Source organism: Uloborus diversus, chromosome 7, assembly GCF_026930045.1.
Source record: "Uloborus diversus isolate 005 chromosome 7, Udiv.v.3.1, whole genome shotgun sequence".
In the NCBI taxonomy this organism is placed as follows: Eukaryota; Metazoa; Arthropoda; class Arachnida; order Araneae; family Uloboridae; genus Uloborus; species Uloborus diversus.
This window is the reverse complement of record NC_072737.1, coordinates 122,583,084-122,602,488: the sequence shown is the minus strand read 5'-3', so window position 1 is coordinate 122,602,488 and position 19,405 is coordinate 122,583,084. Positions and strand designations below refer to the sequence as shown.

Genomic DNA, 19,405 nt, shown 5'->3' with positions numbered 1-19,405 from the left:
AGTGTTTTCGAGGCCTTTCGCAGAGTCGCAAAAATAAAACGGGAGAAGGGTGGACTTTGAAATTAATTAAGGGAAGTGAGACAAAAGTGGCTGTACTTAAATCTGATGATTTTTCCATTTACTGATCATTTTACACGAATCTGTAACGCATATCAAGAGGTGTTTTTTTTTTTTTTTTGTAAGATGAAATGCAAATATTTTTGTAATACAATTTCAAAATTGTAGCTAGTGAGACACTTTTAAAGCATAGTATTCCAAAGGTGGCCCATATGTTGAAATCACTTTTAAAATTTGAAGAAAAAAATATATCGGGAAACTATTTTAGTTTTTGTAAGAGAAAAACAATGTTAATGAAAAGAAAATATCTATAACTACAAAAGTCTTTCGAAGAAAAAAAATCACTTTTTTTTTTTTTTTTTGATCCGATGCTGTCATGACTTTGCTTCTGAAGTGTTTTTTTTTAATGATAACGAAGCAATATGTAATGTTAAAAAAATTTTGTTCGTAAAGTGGTTCTTTTGGGAGTATGCATTTGTTTATCATTTGCACGTCGTAAAGTTATTAATCTGATAAATTTATTTCTTATTATTTACGTGTAAAATTTGTCTCACATCCATCGCTCATTTTTTCGCGAACTGAACAACTCTTGTTCGAAGTTAAGTAGTTCAAACAAAGTTAACCTTAACATCTACAGGGATTTTTCTTTTCGAGAAAATTTTGTTGAAAATATGTCTTGACGAAAAACATCTACAACACTTTTTTTCTGTTATTATAATTATTTGACTGTTTAAAGGACGCTTTTGAAACAATTTAAAAATTCATTTAACATGTAAAGATCATTATCTTTTGTTATCTATAGATCAAAAAAAATTTTTTTTATTTTTTCAAACCTTTAAATTGCTAGAAATTTTCAAGTTTTATTGCTTTCTTTCAAGAAATAGAAAAAAAAATTCCAATTAAAGATGTAAATGCAGTTTCCCGTAGACTTAACATCAGCGAAGGTAGGAGATGATTGACTAATTAATTCAAGTGAAGTGGACTCAAAGCCCGAAAAAACAGCAAATAATTTTATGTTTGATAGATACGGTTTATTAATAAATAAATCTTAACTTTCAAAATTAACTTTATAATTTTTACTTTTTTAGCAACGACTAAAAAGTAACAGCAAAAATTCTTTAAGAGTTTAATTGCCAAGTTTTACTAATTTAACTCCCTTGTTTTTCAGTAACAGTTTAGAAAATAAATAATCGGAAGGGGGGGGGGCGACGAAGTTTATTTTGATGTCTGCTTAAAATTATATTTTATTGTAAAGTATTGTACATAATTGGCTTTTACTTGAATTTTCTTCTTATTCAAACTAATAATTTTATTTTGGACGACTTTTTTTTTTCTTTTGCAAAATCATTCGCTTTTTAAGCTCTGATTTCTAACCACTTAGGTATTAAAAAAAATGGTTTTAAATATTCCTGCTTAATAATATAATAACAATAAAAATACTAATAATAAAAGGTGGAGTTTTTGAAACAGGATTCAAAATACAGTATCAGAAAAAGAATTTCATGAACATGAAGCTTAAAAAAGTATGTATGTGTGTAGTTGAGTGGTTTGGGCGTTTGGGCGTTTGCGAAAAAAACCTCAATAAACTCAAAACCGTATAAGTGATAATAGTACAGTAAAATTAGGCTAAAAAATGGCCAAACCCAAACATCCAAAAAAAAAAGATGAAACCTGTTGCAAATTACCTCTTACCCTTCCAGCAAGAAGGGGTAAAAAGTCCCTGCACTTTGCGCGTCGGGTTTTGGTGGGAAGGGGGGGGGGGACGAAATAATCCTCTATTTAAATAAAATTAATTTCTATTACTTAAAAAAAATCTCAAACCTCGTAAAAAACCACTCTATAATAGTAAAATAATAATCTCTGACAGAAAAAAAATTCTAATTAACAGGGATGCACAGGTGGGGGGATGAGGGCGGGTCCATGGAGCAGCTTTGCTTCATTGGAATTTTAAGGCAGTTTTTTCAAGGGGTATTTCTTTCTTTTTTGAGTGCTTTTATTCTGGATGGGTACTCCGTCACACTTAAGGGGTGCGCCATCGCTTTTTGGGGGTAGGGGACCCTGAATTTACATTCTAAAATCAACTATTGCAGTGAAGTTCACGAAAAAATTTCCCTGATTTATACTTTTCCGAAGTACAAAATGCCACACAATGATATGGTAATGTCAGAATGATAATTCTAAAAGATCTAAGCGAGCTCAGTAACCAAATTATTTGTGACTGGAGTTATTAAACTGTTTAGAGCGCTGGAAAACAAAATTCCTGTGCAGCATAAAAAAAGTCCAAATTGACCAAAGTTTTCCTACTTCTTCTTGATTAACTTACTTCAACTTTTCTACAATCTTTTGCCATCACAGTAAGGGGGACGAGCCGGAATTGCCAATAGTGAGACGGGCAATGCTGCAATTCTGCACCCTCTAAGTCGGTTGGGGTTCTCATTTGCAAACACCAAGCTATCTTTCTTTTACGCAGCTGGTTATGTGAATTATGATAAATATGCGGACATATACTTGCAACACTATCTGAAACTTTTGAGTATATTATGCGACAAAAAAAAAATTTGATCACATCAAACATCAGCTAAAAAATCAGCTATCCAACGATCTAACGCAGTGACAAATTCAGGTGATCTAGAACCTGTAGTGATTCAAAGATAGAACAAGTCTTGATGAGAGCAATGAGCAATACAACACTAGAATGCTAAATATTTACACCTTTTTGTCTCTCAGTTTGGAAATCACAATCCCTTTCTAAAGCCCCCAGAAGTTTCTTCCCTCTCACGTTGGTAGTGGTATTGCTCGCCGATGATAAGGTGAGTTGCGATGAGACCTTTAACGTTCGGGTAGTAACATCAAAGGATATTGAAGGCAAACAATTTTGTGGCATTTCTTTGTAAAGGAGGTAAGCATGTCTTTAGCTTCTGTTACGAGAGTAGTTACTATCTGTAAAGATGTGTAAACCCAAACCATCTTTTACACCGAATGGTATGAACAGTAAAGATGGATTAACAAATTGCTAAAAACTTCTGGTATGAGTTATGCGCTGATCCTCCATCAGTATTCGATGAATCTGGTTTCAGAAGGAAAGAAATCCTGTATCTTTAAAGTGCTATTATCTGAAGCAAAAGGTTCATCCACCATCACAGAACGAACAGCTGGTGTCATATATCAGGCAGTGAGAAGCAAAGGGATGTAAGTGGACATTTTCAAGTTTTGAATAAAATGCGTTTAAAGATAAGGCTTTCAATGATTTTCTTTTCTAAATCATGCTGTATAGAAGCAACTACAGCTGTATAGAAGCAACCAGGTCTACTAGTACCATCTCTTGCCCCGAGATAGAGGAGAGGTTCTGCAACCATTTGTACTGGTTATCTCCAAATTTTTAATTTTGCCACTTACATCCCTTGCTTCTCACTGCCTCATATGTAATAGATGGAAGGTACCTGCTTGATCATATTTTTGGTAATGATCTGTAAGCTTCAAGGAAATATGCCAGCAATGCAGTGTATAGGTCACTTGTATGTATGGGAATGCTAGTGTCATTTTTGATGGGTGCAAAGAAAGCACCACAGAAATATAATCTGCGTCCTATTACAACAGCCAAGCCTTCTGCTCTAGAAGACTTTCTGCGTCTCAAATCTTGTGCTTGTTCTGAGGGATTCATTGGTTATAGTGAATGTTTGAAGAGTCTGAAAGTGGACTGAAGTGCTCAATTATATGCACAAACTGGGCTAGACATAGCTTCAACAATAACGATTTTGCTGAGGATCTAGATTCCAAAAAACATCTTGATAACGAAGACTTTTTGTTACAAGCTTAGGAGAAATCATTTGAAAGCAAAAAAACAGTTCAGCGTAATTTTTCTAGAAATTTAATCAAATGTGCACCATCAGAGGGGGTATGGGGAAGGATAATATTTTAGTATATAATTTCGTTTTGAGACGTGAGCTACTGTTCTTATGGGATTTACAGTCCTGATTTAATGCAGTTTAAATTTGCATGAAATAATACTTCTACTTAATTTTTTTTTTGGGGGGGGGGGGTAGGATATATTTTATTTTGCGGAGGGGGGGCTGTAGCTTTGAGAGGAGGTGCACCATCGCTCTTGGAGGATGGACACACTTGATTTGTAACTTTAACTTAGCATAAAATAATGTTTCCATATGAAATGTATGTAGGGGGTTCGGGGGTACTGCTTCGTTTACGGGGATAGGGGGGGGGGGCTCTGTAGCATTGGTGGGTTATGTTATCTCTCTTAGGGGTCAAACACCTATAATTTTATATTTTTAAATTTAGTATGACATAATATTCTCACGTTAAATTTACTCTAAAAATTCTGGAAAAATACCCAAAACAGCAATTTTTAGATGCCCCCCATTCCAAAACCCGACGTACAATGGGGTGGGACTTTTTACCTTTTCTTATTGGGAGGGTAATAAACAATTTGCACCAGGTTTATTTTATTTTATTTTTATTTTTTTTTTGGATGTTTGGGTTCGACCCCTATTTTTACTGTACTATAAGTATATACTTTAGATAGCAAAACCGTATAAGTTCTGTTCTTCTTAGTTTTGCTATCTAAAGTATATAAAATATAATTGGAACAAAAATCTGTTAAACTACTTTCCTGTTTATCGCACCTTCTGGTACTCGTGCCACCCGATGCAGTAAAATTTGAAGGCAACCAACAATAATGTTAGTAATTAATAAATATTTTCATACTGCAAATAAACATGCAATTAATTTTAGTGTATCGTAAGTTTAAAATGATGTTTAGTTAGCAATATTTTGGAAAATAACACGACTAATGGAAATTAGGAAGATATTAAAACTTGCTTCAAACCATTTAATAATCATTTCTTCCTACTTCTACCGTTTCGGTTGAAAAAAAAATATTTTTAATTGTTTTTTAATTTTTTTCCCTCTATGATGAACTCAAAGATTTAATTTGAATCTTCAAGAAAATCTCCACCCTTTTTTGGTCCTCCTTAGTGGTTTTTTTTTCTTTCTTTTTGATAACGTTATATATGAGTATTTTATTTTATTTATGTTATTTTGGTTCTCCCTCTTTTTATTTTTTTAAATTTTGAAATTAATTTTTTCTTTTATCTTGTTTTTACGTAAGTTGATTTAGTTTGTTCTTTTGATAAGTAGTACTAAGACAATTTTATATTCTGGACTAGTGTTTTATCTTTATCTATCAATGAAGAAAATAAGAATGCATTTACTTGAGGTTATTTTTGAGTGTACACTTTTTATGACTTATTTTTGAATTTAATAATTGTCTTTATCTCACTTTGAATGTGAGACACACAATTAATAAAATTATGCGAAAATCCCTGCATAATACGCCTCTAATAAGACGAACCCAGACCTTAAGAATTCTTGCTCCTTCTTTAAAAAAAATTGGGTGGAGAATGGTGGCATTGAGTTGAGTTCCGCTACCTTCGCAAGAAATACTGCGAAGATATCCCAACTCAAATTAACGCCAATGACACTTCCCGTTTCCAGTAAACTCTTCATGAAGAAGTAAACACTCTCCAGGTCATACCTGATCTTCTTAGATGAATAAATACCATACATAAATCTTAGACTGATCGTTTACGTCAAATTTAGACTGGAGAGCATCACACGAAAATTGATATTCCGATCAGTTTTAATTGCAAGAACAAATTTGTTCACTGGATTATTTATACAACAAACTGTATGTATAATAGTCGTTAGAAAAAAAAAGACAAAAATTTCACAGCTGCAAATAACTTTAATCAGATACATCTGTTGATATGGGTTAAGCATAACAATACTGTTTCCGATTGCTACGAGATAAGGGGGTGCGACAAAAACATTTGAGCAGAAAACTACACTTAGAAAAACAAAACAGAACACACGAGGCAGTCAACTTGTACGAAGTGCAGAGCTGTAAGTATTTCACTTTTTTTTTTCTTCCTGAAGTCTTTATTGTTCCGTCAGAGAACAAACACTTTCGTCCACCTAACAAAATTGGAATTTCAAATTGGGAATAAGTAGAAAATGTGTCGCTATTAAATATATTTACATTGAATTACGTAGTAACTCTATAATTATTTTAATGCAGATCTTTAATATTATGGAAAAAATAAATAAGGAAGTTCCAGTGTACGGGAAATGTATAAAATATCATGAGCTCAATAGATTTATTTATTATTGAAGCTAATTATTGAGATTTAAAACGGAGACTTTAAATAGAATTTTGTTTTTGTGGTATATTTCATAAATAAAAAATAAAATGATCAAATTTCACTTTGTGTTTTCTGAACAGCATCGTCGTCCTAAACAACTGAACAGAAATTGCGTTTCTAAACATTTGTAAAAAGTTCGCTTTACTGTATGACTTAGTGCATATCTATGTCCTGAACTTTGAATCAAAAAATTTGAAAAGAACAACTAGGCACCAATTCATTGTCTAAAGCATAATAAATAAAAAGTTTTTTTATGTAAAAACATCGGCTAATTATCAGTTGAATATCATAAGTTTAGCATAAGTAACTGAAGTAATGCACAAATTTCACTTTTTAGGCAATGTGCGCTTTATGAAGAAAAATGTTAGAAAATGTTTAACTTTGTGATCAAAATTTCTTGGTTGTTTTCTTATTTTTCCCAAATTGAAATCCCAATACAGGACCTTCTACAGTGGGTCAAAAACAGTACGTCAAACTGGCAAGTGGAAAGTGTTAGAGTAATGATAATGATAATAATATAATAATAATAACAGTTTCTTCACACTAATGGTAATAGTTAGGGGGTTTGGTGTTCAAAGCACTAGACTCCCTAAAAGTGAACCTTTTTCTATGGTAGAAGCAACACAAGTCAACAAACAAGCAGCGCGATTGAACAATGAATAGTTTTTTTCATGAACCGCCAGGGTGCGGCACCGCAGATTTTGTCTCTTTGATGCTTTGCATCCGCATGGCCACGGTCAAGATATATTATTTCTTCAATTTCAGGCACACTGAAGTGTCCATTTTGCTATGAAGATATGCACTGGGTAATTTTAATTTTCTTTTCCATAACTTTTCAGTTCTTTTCCTTTGATCACGAGAGCGCTTTGCAATGACCGTTGGAGACGACCAACTTATAAACAGACAAGTCTGATATGTCCTTTCTATGATTTTTTTTGTGTGAATGTCCACTAGATGGCACTCATATCGGCACCGGCCGATGATTGATGATAAGTTCTGCAGGTTACCCGCATTTTCGTTTTATACAGACATTGGGCAATCTGAAATGAAAAAGAAACACACATGAGTCTTTGAATAGCATTTTTAGAAAATTACATTGGTTTAAACTATCTTGGTTATAAAAATAATTACAATAAGCTAAATGTAAGAATTATAAAAAGGGGAACATGTTCGCTAGAGCATTCAAACCGGACAACAAATGTTACTTTCGGTGGATGTACTGCAGTTTCAATCATAGTTAGGTTACTAGAACCTATCTTCACTATTTTCGAAATGCTAGTTACTGCAAAATGCTACTGTAGTCCATATCAAACTGCTTTCCTTTCACATAACATTTTTTCTTTGCCTTAAAAAAGAAGTTACGTATAATGCTAAATTTTACAACTACCGTGCTGTTTTACAGACCGTTAAACTTCAGACTATGTACTATTCTATTCTATCTCTCAAACCTCAGCAATATAATTCAATTTGTAAATGATTTTAAAGCAATTTAATATTTTCCCTTCAGCAAAAATGATTACACTATATATTCTCAATGTAATCTGACCAAATAATAAAGTGAGGGAATTTTGGCCGCAGGTGAATTGTGTCGTTTATAGATGGAAGAGTTTCTGCAGAGGAAAGCTTAATACCTTTTTCCATCCTGAAATTCCTCCATCCTTGCTGAGATTTCATTCTGCAATACCACGAGCATTCAGTTGATGATGTATGAGAAATATAATTAAATTATTTGCTAAAAGGTGGCATCAGAGGGGATAGTGTTCCCTTGCTGTGCTACGTTCCTGTGAAACTGCCTGGCATCCAATTAGGCAGTAAGAACACTACGCAATCCAATTAGTTGCCCTTTTGTATTTTTAAATACACAACCTTGAATTTCCTTGTCCATTAGCTTGAATCATAATGCAGAGCTGTCGTAAAACAGGGAACTTTCTCATTTTTGTGCAACACATTTGAGGCAATGAGAAGCAAAGGGACGTAAGTGGCAAAATTAAAAATTTGGAAGTAACCAGTACAAATGGTAAGTGAACCTGACCTCTGTCTTGGTGCAGATATAGTAGTAGTAGAAGCCCTGGTAGGTTCTGTTACACAGCATGGTTTAAAAAAACTTTTCAATTAAAGTCTACCTTAGAAACTTATCTCAAAACTTGAAAATGTCCACTTATATCCGTTTTCTTCTCACTGCCTCATATGAAGTCGCTGCTCGATAATTGTACATTTATTTGTTGGTTCGTTCATAAAAACAGTTCCGAAAAAAAAAAACACAATTTTACAATCTTGGGATACACTAAAAAATTCATGTCAAGTTTTTGAAGGTGAAGTACAGTCTTGTAAGGAACTAGAGTCATAAAATCGTAGAACCAACCATGTTTTCTATATGTTCTTGAATTTTTACGAGAGTCTCTAATTCTGTTTGAATAAATGTCGTTCTTTTTTCTTTTACTTAGCTGTTCATAGTCATTAGTCATCTTCATGAAAGGGAAAAGAAGCATCTTATATGGCATGAAAAATCTTTAATGATGCTTTTCCAAATAACAAAAAAATATTTTTGAACAAAGCGTATAACTTAAAAAAAAGAAAGAAATGCCAATAATTGCTGAAACTGATAAAACGATATAAAGATACTTTAACGATATTTTAACTGTTTTGTGTGTGGGGGTGGGTTATTTTCTGCTTGAAGTTCTAAACAACAAGAATTGGAAGTAAAAATTATGCTAAAAATATAAAGCAATTGCGTCAAACGATTTGACAATGCAACTCTCAAAAAGTTAAGTACCACAAAAGAAATTTCATTTGCATTCTATTTATGTGCCCTAAAGTTTAAGTACATATTCAATAATATTTTCTTAATGTTTCACTTCAAGAATGACTTTATATAAATGTAAATCTGTGGCGTACTTTCGGTGACACTCCATAAAACACATATTTATGGTTCACAAGGCCTATCAGCAGTTCCATTCATTTCTTTATTTTACCAAAAACTCTTTCCAAAAAGAACGGACGCTTCAATCCTCCCCCCTTGCATTGTTGTAAGGGGTTATTCTAAGAAAAGAAGAGCTCCCTTTTTCACACTTCCCCCGAATCGAAAATTCTGTCGCAACCTCCGACGAACACTTGTCGCTCCGAGGCCATAATCTATCATAAAAAAGCAGAAATCATTGAGCCAACAAAAAAGGCAAAATAGTGCACTTTTTCACCGGTGACAAGATTCCAGTCAAAAGACCCTATATTCAAATTACCCCCACCTTGTGATGAATGTAATAAGTTCTTACTTCCGGTGGACCCTTTAGGTACTTCCTGTTCGCCACAATGGCACACCACCTTCTCAATGGATTCAACCACCACTATAGCTCTGGGCAGCGGCACCCTTTAAAGACATGCAAGCCAACCTTTTTTTACGTGCCTTTTCCTTTTTTTAATGCATGTGAAGCTATTTTTCTCCACTTGCTATCGGGAACATAAATGTGGACAGCCAGTCTATCTTGCTGCTTTACAATCTTTCCGTAGATATATACACGTTCTTCTTGGTTCAGAAACTACCACTTTTTGTTGGTTTATTTCGCTTCCATTGCTATAGGCATCTATGCTCTTTCCTATCTAGGGAGGAAAATATATGCTCTTTCTTTGCTTCTTTTTCTTCCCTTTTAGAAAGGTAAAAATGTCAAAAAAGTTGATGTCATACAGGGGAGTTGCACAGGAAAGTTTGATGTTTTGTGTTTACATAAGATCTTCGCCGTTTCCTACAATTTATATACATGTATACATGCGCTGGCTTCCATTTTAAAGGGGAAAAAAGTGTCAGGAAAGCATTGTCGTTTCGGGCTATTATTCATGCATGCTTTGTTGGAAGAAATGATTCGCGGGCTATGTAGGGCACGTGCCCTTTCTCGGCTACTTTTCTGTTGGATGAGAGTTTATGGTGTAAAATGGTTCGTTTACAGCTAACTCTGTTAAAAGATGACGTGACTAGAAATAAAAAGATTTTTTTTCAAGCGCGTGTTTATCGTATTTATGTTTGATTTTGTAGTATGTTTGTAAGTTTAAAATACTTAACGAAAATCAAAAACAAAAATAATTTATAAATTGTAAAAACATATTTTACATCTTTTCAAAATTTTCACATTTATTTAATTTGAAGTTAAATGGAAGATTTAAGTTCCAAATTTTCAACGTGTTTTTTTTTTTTTTTGTGTGTGTGTGTGTGTGTGTGAGTTCTATATTTTTAACCGAGCTACTGACTTTTTACCATGACTATTAATTTAATTTTCCGGGCAACATTTGTTGTCATTTCATCACAATAAAATTTTAAACAATATTTCGTCAAACCGCATATTTCGAGATGGATATTTGTACGAAATTGTAGCAAATGAACAAATGGTTGTTTTGTTCCAAACGTTAATAGTGTGTGATAGATCCCTTAAACAATCCACTTTTGACGTCGGATACTTATTGACTTAATTTCTGGGTCAAAGAAAGATGTTATCCCAAGCATCCCGTACCACTCATTGAATTGTCGTAAACACAATTTCATATTTAATATATCATATGACTGCATTATAATACAAAAACTTATCTTGAGTTTATATTTATGTAAATAAGCAAATAAATTAATCAATTAATTAATAAATATATGTATGTTTATGTGATAAAACTGGTTTAAACCCACTATGATATCGCAAGTCAAGATGGTCTACCAAATTGTGAAGCCTAATATATGCATTCCGTAAAAAAAAATTATTTAGTAGTAATTTTAGGTATATTGACTTTTTATGACAACTCTATGTTTGGTGCATACAGTGGACGCCGGTTAATTGAATCAGCCGCTTTTTGGAATCAAAACTGCTTAGAACAAACGTGACTTATATAAGTGGTGGCGAATGTGTATATATATATATTTATATATATATATATATATATATATATATATATATATATATATATATATATATATATATATATATATATATATATATATATATATATATGTGTGTGTGTGTGTGTGTGTGTGTGTGTGTGTGTGTGTCTGTCTGTCTGTCTGTCTGTCTGTCTGTCTGTGTGTCTGTGTGTCTGTGTGTGTAATAAGGCTAACTTTTGTGAGCATTTCGACATGTTTAAGGAAATTTTATAATCATTTCAAGCAGCAAGTTCCATATAAGTTTTTCTTTTGTTGTCCCTCCCAATTTTGACTCGAACTTTCTTTCTAGAAATAAATGCTTTGTCGGTTTTTTTCACGAAACGATATTTTACAAAGTGATGTTTTTAGGGGGGAAGAGTCCACACGCAAGGCTCTCAAAATGAAAACATCGTGAACCGGGCACACAGTTGTCACATACCTGCTTAACGCCCAATAATCGACGACGGGTGTCATTAGCTCGCGGACATTAACGCTCATTTCACGGCGATTCCCGTCCCTCATACATCACGTCGGACGTGAATTTCCGACTTTTACAACTCTTCGTCCCGATTTCGGCTGCTCGTTATGTTCCTTTTTATTCCGACGGAAAAATTCCTTTGAAAGGGTGGAGCCACGCCCTATTCGAAGAGGAAAAGTCATTCTCCCATTCCGGAAAAGAGCTCCGACAATTAGCCATTATTTTGGGGCCCTCAACACTTCCACTCAGGGTCCATCGTTCATCGGTGCCCCCACGTTTTCTCCGAGAACCCCCCTTTCCGAAATAGATGTCGAGAAACAATAGCCTCCGACGAAGGGTGCGTTGCCTGCTGCAACAGGAGTTGCGAATGACTGGTAGGGATTGAGGAAATAAGGGGTCGAGGCCTAAGTGTGAGAGGAAAATAATTAACTCTGACTCTAATTGTTCAAGTTTGCGACGCAATCTAAAATCGCTACATTATCTTTAACTGACGTTATATTATTTCGAAATTCGGTAATTCGCTTAATGAGGCAGTAAGAAGCAAAGGGATGTAAGTGGACATTTTCATGTTTTGAGAACAACGCTTTCAAAGATACGGTCCTAGGTAGGTTTTAATTGAAAGGTTTTTCTAAATATTGCTGTATAACAAAACCTACCAGGGCTATTAGTTCTATCTCTTGCCCCAAGACAGTGGAGAGAGGTTCACCTACTGTTTTTACTGGTTGTCTCCAAATTTTTAATTTTGTCATTTACATCCCTTTTCTTCTCACTGTTGCGAATGCAAAAATTATGTTTTTCTTTAATTGAGGCAATGAGAAGCAAAGCGGACTTTTTATAGTTGTGAGTAAAACAAATTTAAAGTTCTGGACTTAAGTAGGCTTTCATTGATTTTTCTAAATTGCGCTACATAACATAACCTACCTGGACTACTTGAATTATCTGTTGCCCCATCGCAGAGGAGAGTTTCCTCTACTATTTGACCATTTGCACTGGTTATCTCCAAATTTTTAGTTTTGGCACCTCCATCCCTTTACTTCTCACTGGCTCAATTGATAAGGTACTTGAATTTAATTTACGTTTATGACAACAAACAGAAATCATTCATTTCGAAACAATATTTGCTGCACTCTAATAAAAATACAAAACTTCATATAGATTAATATATTCCAGTGAAAACTCAATGTAACGAAGGGCTTGCAAATTATATTCGTTGTAACGGGAGTTTCGATGTATTGGTATTTGCTGCAAGGGGATTTCACTGTATTACTAAACTTAATATGGACTAAAATTATAATTAAATAAGTACTTTGTTTCGAAGATTCATTAAACAAGCTGCACTGTTTTTCTAAACATCATATTTTCTTCTTTTCTTTCTTCTCGACTGTTTGAAAATTCTTTTTAAAAAATCATTGTCTATTTTTTAATAAAACGGGTCCCCAGAGGATGTGATTTTATGCATTTTGTCACAAAAGCCCTAAAATGTATTACTACCGTATTAGAATTGGCAATATCTGTTAAAACCAGAAATTTGGGGGAGGAGGTTTGGTCTTTAACCTCCATACCATTAAAGAACTAGCTCCCTTGTGACCTTTCAAAAAATTACTTTTTCAGCAAGTTTTGTCTGACGATTTGGCAAGATTATCCATCTATAAATTTGGGGTTCTATTCTGCAAAATTATCATCATTCGACAAAATTTAGAGTTCTAACCTGAAAAATTATGATCATTCAGAGAACTTTGGAGTTACATTCGGGAAAAAATTATCTATCGGCGAAATTTGGAATTCCATTTGGCAAATTGAGAATTTCCGCCCTAATCCAAAAATTTTAAGTTCGGTGCGCCCCCTGGGTATACTTGAGGTTTGACCCTCAACCCCTTCACCCCCCCCCCCCCCTTCCTTCTCATCCCATCCTTACTCCGCTGCGAAATGTCTTCAGTACATATTTTCCGAAATATTATAACACCATTGTGCAATCAAAATCTGGCCAATCCCCCTCAGAAACAAAAGGTTTAATATTTCCAAGAAGCACCCTGATCTAAAATTAAGACCACTGATTTGAGACCACCCCCACTCGCTGCAAGGGAAAAGACGCTTAATTAAGTATCCGTATTAATATTCTGGCCTTTGCTTTTCGCGAGCGTTTTGAACGTCTTTCCCGCCGTGATGGATAGCATTGACAAGTTACGTACTGAATGAAGCCCATTTCGAGCAAAGCAACAGCAGGAAGATAAAACGGCCGGCCCAGATTAGTAGCGGGAAAAGTTGTGCCGGGAAGGCTCCATATATCAGATAGACGCGGCGAAAAATAGTCTTCCATTTCTCTTTAGCAACGGCGTTTAGTACGTTTTTCACGAGACCATAAATTCAGCCGCATTGTTTCCGGACGGATGGGCAGGTCGGGTTTTTACTCCGAAAAGGTAAGAATCAGGAATTAAAAATAACAGTAAGTCTCTTTTTGAAGGGTCGTTCTTGTTTTTGAGTTTGGTTGGATAAAAATTTCTTTTGTGTTTGTTTTACAATGGAGCTACGTATTGGTTTCTCACCACGTGAATTCTCCGAGAGCAGGCATGTATTCTTTCATGTGGCTCCTCTATTGGTGGATATCCATTGCAACAGAATTTTGACGCACACGTTTCCCATCAGATGGAAGCACTTGGGATCTCTTCGATGCGAAGCTGCACTGAGAATTTAGTTTTGCCAGGAATATTCAAGGTCAAACGAGTACTGGAGGAATATTTTACATGCCGCATAATCAAACGACATGAACGCCAGTGGCGTTTTCAAAAGGGAGATAGGGATCACCCCCCCCCCCTCCCTCCCTCATGAAGGGCCAAAATTACAAGAATGAACATACGTGCAAGGACCTAAACTTGGCAGGCATCTTTGAAGTCCATGTACAAGTTCACCCTTGTTTTCAGCTTATCAGTCAGGAATATCTTGGTTGTGACGATTCTAGATTGATGTGCCCAAAACAGGGACGAAACTACTGCCTCTGAATGTTGTAACAAGGTTGTCATTTGCATAGAATGTAATTGCTTTTCATTTCCATTTTCATGTACAGATCTTACAGATAAAAACGTTTGAAACAATTTTATGACATTTCGTCAAGTCATATAAATTATAAAAAGTGACACTAACTAAGCGTAACTATACATTAACTCCTGTGATATAAATCATAAAACATGACACAAGCTAAGCATGACTATACATTACCTCCTGTGATATAAATCATTAAAAGTGACACTAACTAAGCGTGACTATACATTAACTGCTGTGATATAAATAATAAAAAGCGACACGAACTAAGCATGACTCTACTTTAACTCCTGTGGTATAAATCATACAAAGTGACACTAACTAAGCATGACTATACATTAACTCTTCTTGAGAGAGAAACATTCTTCATCAGAAGGAGAAATGGCTTACCACACATGAAAACAAAATATTGTGTTAATACATTTTTATTCATTTCAATAAAGCACGGATATTAAAAGCTTTCCTCGCAAAATATAATTGCCTTTCATTTCCACATCCATATCGCTTGAAAAGGGACTTTCGAACCTTTTCAGCTGGCCATACATGTATTCGTGGAAAAGTTTTTCCTCATTTCAGTATCGATAATAAATGAGAACCAAAAATGAAATTTCCATAAAATTTTTGCACTAATATGTGTCGGGCCATAGTTATAACTCGAATTCTCGGGTCGTTACACCATCAAAGAAAAGAAAGAACTGAGGGGGATGGAAGGAGAAAGAGAGGAAAAAAATTAGTATTCGAATTCTTCCATATGCAAGAGCAGTAATTTGAACAAAATATGAATTTTACAGAAACGGAGAAGGATAAAAAAAAATGCATAAGGATGCGAGAAAGCAAGTTGGTGGAGGAGAGGGGTGGTTGGGATGACTTAGCAGCACCAGCACAGCAACAGCAGCAGCACCGACTGAATTGTCGATTCGCTCGTTACCGTCGAGAGAACTGTCATTAGTAGTGGTACAAGCTTACTGGAAAAGAAAACTTGGGGACTAACGGAACATTAAGCAATTTTTCTGCTGATGAAATTTTCGCAAACTCATTGCCGATTCTTAATGCGCTGCGAAATCGATGCCGAACTGGCAAACGAAAACGGCTTGCGCTCATTTTCTTTTGATCATTGTTGTGAGGAGGGGGGACGAAGGGGGGATGATTTTTTTTTCTCTCTCTCTACCTCCCCAGGATCTTAATTCAAGTTTCAGAGGAATGTGCAACAGAGATCGTGTTTCTTCAGTTAGCGTTCTTTTTCTCATATTGAGTCCCCTAATGGAATCCTGGTGACATGCTCTCGCTGAGAAAAGGTATGCTGCTAATGGAGTTAGGCCAAGTGATACTGTAATTTGATTTTAGAAATGCGCCCTTTTTAAAATTTAAAAGGAGTTCAGTTATTGCAGACATTACAAGTAATGCGCACGGATCAAATGCATTTGCAAATCGATAGATTTTTAGCTATGTTGTATGCAGGCCTGGATTTGCGTATCCGCAGACCCGCTGCGCGGAGGGGGGGGGGGGGGGAGATACGTCCTTAAATGGTCCAACGGCCCAAGAAATTGAAACAAAAAAATTAAAAAACTTCCACTAAGTCTTATTAACGTTGCAAATATACACTGCTGGCCTCTGAGGAGGAAGCCGTACAGGTTTTGTTGCAGGGGACCCAAAATTTATAGATCCAAAATTTGTACTGACAAAATTTGTAAAATTTATTTTGTGTAAAGCGACATCGTACTTGGCTTGAGTGTTACCTATTACCGTATTGCAAGGATTGAAAACCAGAATCTAACCCACAGTATTAACGACTTTAAAAACTACCCATTTGCTTTCAAATCATTATTTATCAGTTGATATCATTGAAATCGACTGGTCAAAGAGTAAGTCAGACTTCTGAGTACTTTCCACCTTCGAGTACTTTTAACCTTCTAAGTACTTTTTAAAGTTTGGAGCAATGTTGAACTAGAAATTTATCGTTAAAAGGATTTGCTTGAAGAGTTCCTTTAGGAATTGCGGTTTTTTTTTTTTTTTTTTTTTTTTTTTAATGTCTACAGTTCTCTATGAAATATTTCGTAACTCTCAGATTCCGAATTAATATTTCTCTAATTCATAAAAGTAGTAAAATATAGTTCTGCACAGTTTTAAATTGAATGCGTTATTCCTTACGAAATTTTTATAAGTCTGTAAATTAGGTTCAGCTTTTGGAGCATCTGAAACTTGGGGAAGATTTACAAGATTTTGAGAAAATGTAATGCATTATATAGCAACTTAAACAGATTGCCTTTATTTTGTCATACGCGAATTATTCTAAATTTTGCTAGATTAAATACACTCTACAGTTGACTTGCTACTTGTCAAACAGTTAGAGAAAGATTAAAGAGAATTTTGAATAAGTAACTGCCCAAATATTGTCTTGAGTAGCGCTGGAAAATACTGATGCAATCTTCAACATCAATGAATCAAGCTACTGTTAGAATTATAACTTAAAAAATTGATTTTGCTAACTTAACAATTTTGCTTTGAGTGCTAATGCATCAAGCTTGGATCTATATACCTGCTGACCCCCCCGGGGGGGGGGACCACGCCACCGAGGGGTCCACGGCCGAAGAAACCAAAGAATATTTTTATAAATAAATAAAACGCCTATACTCAAATTTTTAAAACTGAAAATATTTTCAAAAATACTATAAAGACAAGATTAAAAGCCCCACATAACTGTTCAAAACCTTAAAATAATAAAATAAAAAATAAATAAAAACATTTAAACAAATGAACTCATAATTAAGGTAGATATGTTGAAACATTTAAAAACAAACAACAATCACTCGTTAAAAAAAATAGTTATTATGGTGGGGGGAGGCAATCTAGTGGCCGGTTAGGGACCCTGACGATGTTTTGTAGGGGCGCAAAAAATTTATAGAGCCAAGCTAGTAATGTATAAATTAATTTAACAATCATCAAAATTAATTTAACAATGCAATTCCGAAGAAATGAAAGAACTTGATTTAACCTTTACAAACTCTTAAGAAGCATATTTTGTAGTAAGCTACCACCCTAAGCCAGGGCTAAGGCAGAAATACTTAAAATGCACCGCCAGCTCAGTTATTCATCCGAGGACTGCAGTTTCGTGCTTTTTAGCACTCGTCAGCCCGGAATAGGAATTACCTGAGCTGGAGGCGAAAAACCTCTTAAGGGAGCCAAGAGAGCCAAACAAACTGGTTGCTAATGGAGAATTAGCAAACCAGATGAGTGACCGCAAGGCAGAAATACTTAAAATACACCGACAGCTCAGTTATTCCATCCGAGGACTGCAGTTTCAGAACTCGAAACTGTAGTCCTCGGATGGAATAACTGAGCTGGCGATGTATTTTAAGTCTTAAGAAGCGGGTCATGAAATAGCAAATAGTTGCGAAATGACGCACAAGAAATCGATTTTAAATTTTTAGTTTTAAATGTCGAACGTTAAATTTAAATAGAATATAAAAGAGTTATATGAAAAATTTACAATTTTAGCCAAAACTGTAATTGCACATACATATTTACAGCAATAAATATCCTATTTCTAATTGATATCCTTGCTAAATGTAAAGCACTCGTGTTACCTAAAGCTTTCTGATAAGATAAAAGGAGCGGCAGAGGATTCGAAACAATGAAACTTATAATTCTTGTCTTTTAAAGTGCGGAGAAAAGCTGAAGCAACTGTTGTCTCTACCCCTTGATTAGCACAATAGCTGGAACATCTTTATTACGTCCCCTAATGATCCAGTTTTAACCCACAAAGAATTCGTTCAGAGAACAATCCTCTCTTCAATACTCCCCACTTTCCACAGTGATTATTAATAAAGATTTCAACTCGGCACAACAAATAGGTGGTGTCACATGGTACGGGCACTTGTCACATTGCTCATTTCAAATCTAGCCCTATCCAGGGCTGAGCCCACTAATCGCCCCGCACAAACTATTAAGAGAATTTCTGCCGTCTTAAGCACTCCCAGTTCGTCTCCGATTTGAGGGGCAAGGGGGGGGGAGTGCTTTTCTAATAATGCGCAGCCATTAATCAAAGATTCCACAAACAGCTTTTATGCGTTAATTAGAGCAACGGGAAAATTATTTCTTGATGTGCTTCTCTTTTGAACGAATGGCTAAAGGGGCGGTAGGAAGCAGGGTAAACATTAGGAATGCTATTTTTCAGTTTTTCCATCGATGACGCCAGGTGGCAACCATTTAATGAAATCTATGCAAATGCAGGAAATGGCAAGGAATTCAGTTTGTGCTTTCTTCTTCTTCGTCGTCGTAAATAAACATAATGCGAACTAAATGCAGGAGCGATGGTGGGAATTAAATAAAGATTCGTCGAAGTTTTCTCCAAGTTCTGTCGATTGACAATTCTAAGCACGATCTCGTTCCTTGATAAGTGCTGCAATTTTCTGACTAATGGTTTTGTCTTCATTATGTTGTTTCGTAAGTTCTCTTTCAAGAAATATGAACGGTGTTTTGAATCGGAGCGGATTGTGTTTCAATTCCTACGAGTGGAATTATGTTCGCGATTCATGGACAGAATGAGTTTTCCTGTTTTAAAGAAAAATAATTAAAACTACACTGATAGATGATCGTTTAGAAGCATTTCACGAAAAGATATCAAAGTCCTCTAATGGTGTCATTTAATGAGAGTTCTTGCTTTGATTTCTGTAATAACTAATTTTTTCTTATTTAAGTTTAAAAATCGTATGCCTGCCTATTGATTTA

At 35.0% G+C, this 19,405-nt stretch overlaps 1 protein-coding gene across 3 annotated transcripts in view; it reads right to left on the bottom strand.

Annotated features, from left to right (window-relative positions):
- Positions 1–5,809: 5,809 nt before the first annotated feature.
- LOC129226587 (dachshund homolog 1-like) overlaps positions 5,810–19,405 on the bottom strand; it is a 281,421-nt gene continuing 267,825 nt past the window's right edge. For all 3 annotated transcript variants that reach the window (XM_054861210.1, XM_054861212.1, XM_054861211.1), the window contains one exon: positions 5,810–7,312. In XM_054861210.1, the coding sequence (XP_054717185.1) occupies positions 7,293–7,312 (20 nt within the window). In that variant the 3' untranslated portion in view covers positions 5,810–7,292. The remainder of the gene's footprint in view (positions 7,313–19,405) is intronic.